At 36.0% G+C, this 6970-nt stretch overlaps 1 protein-coding gene across 1 annotated transcript; it reads right to left on the bottom strand.

Annotated features, from left to right (window-relative positions):
• Positions 1-4557: 4557 nt before the first annotated feature.
• Positions 4558-6923, bottom strand: LOC128554504 (uncharacterized; the record flags this gene model as incomplete). Its single annotated transcript, XM_053535778.1, has 2 exons — positions 4558-5013; positions 6711-6923. Coding segments are annotated over 2 exons (669 nt in total), but the record flags the coding sequence as incomplete, so codon positions are not given.
• Positions 6924-6970: the final 47 nt, after the last annotated feature.

Genomic DNA, 6970 nt, shown 5'->3' with positions numbered 1-6970 from the left:
GTATAGCCAGGGGGCTATAAATGTATGCACTAAACACACAGAGTGAATGATTGTATAACTAAGATACCCGTAGTGGAATGTACATGTATGTATACCCAGGATAATTTTCCTATATAACTAGGATATCCATTTTATCTGTCTCTGTATCAAGGCTACCTATTGTTGTCTATATATATAACCAGGTTTTTCCTAGATGTCTGTATGTTAAGTAAGTAGGGCCAGTCTGTATACACAAGATACCCAGAGTGGCATGTCTGTATACCCTCGATAACGATAGTGGCATCACTATTATGCTCGGATAGGATGGAGTGTCTGTAAACAAATGATACCAAAAATGGCCTGACTATATATCACTTATACACAGTTTGCCTGTCTCTATCCTAAGAAAATCCATAGTGGCATGTATGAAAAGCCAAGTTTGCCTGCCGATATGCCAAAGATATACATATTTGCCTTCTCTATACTGCTAGATACATTTAGTGCCCAGTCATACCAAGTATACTATTGATACCAATTTAAGCTATCCTGTCTGTAAACCCAGTGTATGTTTTAAATAGCATATTTTTTAATTATCCGTCAAAACACTGCAAAACCTTACATAAAACCTTTCGTACATTCTCCAGTATATTAGAAAAACTGAACATACTGACTTCTTGACGGCAATTGTGAAAAGTGGCTGTCTTATTGTTTGTCTGAGATGGTGTCCACCTAATTTAAAACAGTAATGTTTTTCAATCACAATACTGTGCTAAACTACATAAAACAACTATGTAAACTCTATGATGTATGCAAGAAACCTTAACATATTGATATTTGGCAGCCATTTTGAAAAATGAGCGCCATTTTGGTTATCTGAGGTTGCCTACATAGCGTATGGACTTATTATCAATTGTATTTATCAATCTTAATATTGCAATAAATTACATTAAAACTTATGTAAACGCTCATATATGTGCATTCTTTTGAACATACTTTAAATGTTACTTTGGTGGTTGTTTTGGTCGCCATTTTGAAAAAATGGTAGCCATATTGGCTGTGTGACATAGGTTCACAGTTTGAAATAACCGGCAGATATGTACCTAATACAAAAGAATTGCCTTGCTTTTGTGAAAACAACTACACAGTTATGCTAAAGATAACTGTTGGTCAAAAGTCAACTCAACCCATCCACTTCTAGCAGTATCTACACATAAAACACATACAATAGCGATATAAACATTTGCGTTTATCAAGAAATGAGTATCCCACACATCATTTGTTACCTTTCTGTTTTTCAAATCATGAAAACTATATATAAAACAATAAATATTGTACAGCTGTACATACATGCCAATTTTTATACGATTTTGTCGCTTACATTAATATTAGTTAATATGCAAATGAGCTAATTTGCATATAGTGATTTTATTTCATAGTTAAATACATTGGCTTCAAGTAAATACCATTTTTGCTCACTTATGTCATCAAAATGGCGAAGATATGATGCCATATAAGTGAAATTAGTAAAACTGCACTCAATGACCTTTGAACTAATTTCTTGACCTTAATTTGACCTTAGAATTGTGACTACCGGCATCAATGAACTACTTATATCATATACTTCACATATAACACATAAAACTTTCATCTTCACGAAATGCCTACGTAGGTGTTTTCCAGCCACATATATGAAAATAATTGGTAAACTATTGGCTGTGTTGTAGAAATGTTGAACAGTTGTGCTCTAGTCTTGGCTGGGGTCTTACTCTTAATGCAACGGTGACAGTGTTTGATTTTAGAATCAACATCCGATTTTAAACCAGGCCAGTAAAAACGGGAACGAACAAGAGAAAGTGTTCTATCGCGACCTTGATGACCAAGATCATCATGAAGAGACCGAAAAACAAGATCCTTAAACTTCAATGGCAAAACTAACTGTTGAACAGTACGTCCATCAAGAGTTGAATTGCGGTATAAAATACCATCTGTGAATGGAAGTTTTTTCACGATGATACCTGGATACCTCAGGAGTTTCCATTTTAAGGGCGTCCCCTTTAGGAAGTATTCCTGATTTAACCAAAGAAATAACTCTTCCAAGGGTAGAATCAAGTTCTTGTTCTTTAGACCAGTTAATGCCTCTGTGTCTTTTTTTCAGGAGAATCTTCCTGCAACTCAGAAGTACCTAACGTTTCAGCAAAAGGGACGAAGTCTGTGACTGATGAATGACAAATTGCATTTATAACATCAGGAAATTGAATGATTTCATGTTCATCATGTGGTCTACGGGAAAGGCCGTCTGCATCACGATTTGATTTTCCAGTTTTATACTGAACTGTAAAATTGTAGTTACCAAGAGCCGCAAGCCAACGATGACCAGTTGCGTCTAGATTTGCAGTGGTAAAAACATATGTCAATAGGTCATTATCTGTATTTACTGTAAAGGTATTTCCATACAGATAATCATGAAATTTTTCTGTAACAGACCATTTTAAACACAAATATTCAAGTTTATGGGCAGGATGGTTCTTTACACCGCTTTTTAACCCTCTACTGGCATACGCAATGACACGTTATTTACCATTTTGATTCTGATAGCCCCTAAACCATTACCTGAAGCGTCGACATTTAAAATAAAGGGTTTGTCGTAATCAGCATAAGCTAAAACAGGGGGCGAAGAAAGTTTTTCATTCAAAAGTTCAAATGCCTGCTGCTGAAGATCTCCCCAATGCCAAGTACTTGCCTTTTGTTTAGAGGTACTCTTTTTGCCCCTTTTTGGTTGAAATACCTGTCAATAAATCATTCAGTGGTTTTGCCAGCTTGGAATAATTTTACACAATTTTTCTTTAGTATCCTGTAAAATCAAGGAAAGAACGTAACTCTTTGACATTTTTAGGGACAGGCCAAGCAACCAAAGCATTGATTTTCTCAAGGTCAGTTGCAATACCATCTTGGCTAACAATATGACCAAGATAACTAACACTATATCTGAACAACTCACATTTGCTAGGTTTCAGTTTTAACCCATTTTCATTTAACCTTTCAAAAACAGCTTCTAACCTCCGAATATGTTCCTCGAAAGTTTGAGAATAAGTAAGAATATCGTCTAAAAAGATCAGACATTCTTTCAAATTCATATCACCCATGCAACGTTCCATTAAACGTTGAAATGTAGCCGGGGTATTGGTTAGACCGAAAGCCATCCTGTTGCATTCATAAAAACCAAGGTTACCAACAGTAAAAGCAGTTTTTAGTTTATCCTCCTCTTTCATTTCTACCTGCCAGTAGCCACTACGTAGATCTAATTTAGAAAAATACTTTGAACCAATTAGTCTATCTATAGTGTCATCTACTCTAGGTAACATATAAGCATCTTTAACTGTCCTATTATTTAACTTCCGGAAGTCAATGCAGAATCTTAGACTTCCGTCCTTCTGTCTAACAAGCACTACATTAGAAGAAAATGGACTATTGGAAGGTCTTATTGCATCAGCATCAAGCATTTCTTTCAAATGCTGTCTGACTTCTTCTATCATACCTGGAGGTATTCTACGATAAGCATCCTTGAAAGGAGCATCATCAGATAGATTTCATGCTGGACAATATTTGTTTTACCTAAATCTGTTGGACCAGTAGAAAAGATATGTGACCAATTTCCTAGAACTTGCCTAACTCTAACTAACTGTTCTGGAGGTAAATTTTCTGTGTCAACTTTAACACCCATCTCCTCCAATTTTGAAGTTTCGGGAGACGATTTGGACTGAACACAGGATTCAGGATTCCAGGAATCTACAACTTTTACACTATGTAGGGAACATAAAAGAGACTTTGGTTGAATATCAATGACCTTAGCAGAAAGGTTACATACTCTAACCGGTACTCTAACAGTATTACCTGCCGATTTCAAAGAAACTACTCTAGGACAAATAGTAAGACCACCGGACAGACAATGATCTATGTGTTCTATGACTGCTGACTCGGTGTCATCTACCTTCCTAACGAAACCATGGATAGTTTTGACCTCATTTGGCTGAATTTTGATGGCATAATTGTTTGTTGTTTTAACTGGTATGCTACCACATAAATTATCTATTGCTGTCTGCCATTCTTCAGGTAAACTATTATCAGAACTACTATCCTTACACAACCTGATTAAATTTGTACCTACAATAACAGGAACTTTACTACTGTATTCTGTAGTAGGAACTACTAACAATGGTATGCAAAAAGAACCTTCAACTAAAAATGGAACAGAAATATCTGCTTCAACATAACCTTTGTAGGGTAATTGTGCACCTGTGGCACTTTCAACAGACAAACCAAAATCAGTTATGTCATATAAGACAGGCAATGGCTGAAGTGTTTTATAAAATTCTTCAGAAATTGAAGTGATCATAGAACCTGTGTCTATTAAACCACTAGTTTCTACACCACAAACAGTGATAGAACTAACATTGGAAGAACCAACCATTCTACTCAAAACTGACGGTTTTGTACTATCTACTTTTTGCACATTACATTGTGGGCTCTGCATTGACTCCGTGAAGTCCTGTTCTTGTGTTTGCCCAGCAACAGAAGAACTTACCTGTTTAAATTATCAGGTTGTTTGTTCTGCTGATTAATAGGAGCATTACCTCGGTCCCTGACATTACCTCTATTAAAATCTCTCCTAAAATATCTACCATAACCTCTACCTCGACCTCTTGCTTGACTAGGGTTATTAAATCTACCCCTACAGTTACCAGGAAAATTACCTGAATATTGCTCATTTGAGTTCCTTGCACCGGACGATTGAGAGTTTGCGTTACTTGCTATGGAAGACTCCATTTTACTCTCCAGAGTTTTCATTCTACTCATGAGCTCTTGAAGCTGTTTCAAAACAAGAGCATTAGAATCAGTCTGAGTTTCAACTTGATTAGCCTCAACTTGACTACTATGCTGCTGAACTACCTTAGGCTTAGTAGAACTAGAACTACTAACACTAACTAACTCTTTTTGTTCTACTTTTCTAATTTCCCGCAACAGAGATCTAAAATCCTTTATGTTATGATGGGTAGTTTTTTTCAAATCTTTGTCCCTAAGACCGATCCATAATTTGTTACGAAGCATTGAATCCTTCGCAACATTATCAATATGGTCGTTTTGAACTGCTCTAGACAATGTTTCTTCTGATCTAACTCTAAACGATACTATGGATTCAGATTGTTTCTGACAGTCACTATAGAAAGATTGCATCAAATCTTCACCACTTTCTACATTGCCATAGAAACCATCCAATTTGTTCAAAATATCCAAGGGTGTAGCATGCTCGCCTACAGACACTAACATAGACCTAGCCTGACCTTTCAGAGAATTTCTAATCGACTGAAGGATTAATGACTCGGGTATATGACAGTCACTAATTAAACATTTGACCTCAAACTGCCATGTGTCAAATTTAACCTCGCCCTTGGGTGTATCTTCAGCACCACTAAATACTGGTAACTTTGGAACATACGTTGTACCTATTACAGATGTGTTACCATAATCCTTAAAACTATAAGGCTGTTTGACAGGAGTTTCGTCAATGGTACGAAAACTTACATTTGGTACATTACCAAATAAACTACGTGCTGGCTTCTTGTCATGAGTCTGGTCACTCAAACTAGCAAATAATGATGCCCTACCTCTACCTACATTTGGGTTACTACCAGATTGAGGAGTACTGTGTACGAAAGAGGACTTTTGATAATCTAAAAACTTGTCATAATCCGACCTGGAAATAACTCTGTATTCCTGACCTTTGTTAATATCAGATATGACCCGAAATAAAGCTTTATCAGCTGGTATCTCATCAAAATCACCTTCAGCACCCTGAGAAAAAGACATTTTCAATACAATGAATAACACACAATATCAATAAACTATGAATAAATAAACTTTATCACAACACAAGAAATCCAAGATAATCAAATATTGCACACTGTACTAGTGTTACAGTGTTGCCACCAAAAGGACACCTATACTACTAATGTAAAACTTTTGCGAAAATTGCAAAATGTTACAAAAATTTTGTAAAACTACAAAATATTCACAAATTTAATTTTGAAAACACAATATACTTTGTCTGTTGAAAACTGATCAAAATAACACTCTGTACAAGGCCACACGAGTTTCGGGACAATATAAACTGATCCAGTATTTATATCTGAAAATGAATCAAGAATGCAGCTGGTACAGTGATTGGGTCAATCCCTACCTACCCGTCTCCTGCTACGCCCATGAGACAAATCAGAAAACAAACACTAGGAACAGTCAACAATTGCCCTTTGAGCAAAACGCCTTGACCAGTACTTGGCTAAAACTAAGCCGGGGTGAATACCATCTTTGTATAGTTTTAAATTCAGAGTGCTTCTGTTTGATGACCTGGAGCTATTTTTCCTGTAATGAAGGAGGTCAGCTCTGAAACGCAGGGATGAAACACCACGTGACTGGTTCAATGATTTTAAATACTCATTGACCAAAACAATACGGCCATTTAAAACAATGGCCTGTTCCTTAAAATTTTCAGGATTTCTGTGGAAACGACTTTTGTTCCAATCAGAAATTGAATAAGGAGGCATTTCCTACCAGATTAATTTGACCGATGGGCACTGTGAAACAAGCTGTTCATATTTATGAATCCAGTAAATCATATAAGAATGACACTGAGAATCCGAAATGTGTCTCAAAGTAATAAACTTTGAACCATTAACCTTACATGTGAGGTCACAAGTACCTAACCACACATAAAGTGTGACAGAACCATAAAAGTTAACCTTTTTATGCAAATTTCTAAGTAACCTCTGGTATTGATCTCTAAGTCTAGCTCCGCCACGATATACAAATTCAAAATTCACACCATGTCTGTTAAAGTAATGAAAATTTTTAATGTATATAACTGCCTTTGCTGTCTGAAAGAAGTATTGGTTTTGAATTTAATATTCCATTAAAAACAAAATCACTGTGACATTTG

This window comes from Mercenaria mercenaria, unplaced genomic scaffold (assembly GCF_021730395.1).
Source record: "Mercenaria mercenaria strain notata unplaced genomic scaffold, MADL_Memer_1 contig_5085, whole genome shotgun sequence".
Taxonomy (NCBI): Eukaryota; Metazoa; Mollusca; class Bivalvia; order Venerida; family Veneridae; genus Mercenaria; species Mercenaria mercenaria.
This window is presented reverse-complemented; position numbering and strand designations above follow the sequence as displayed.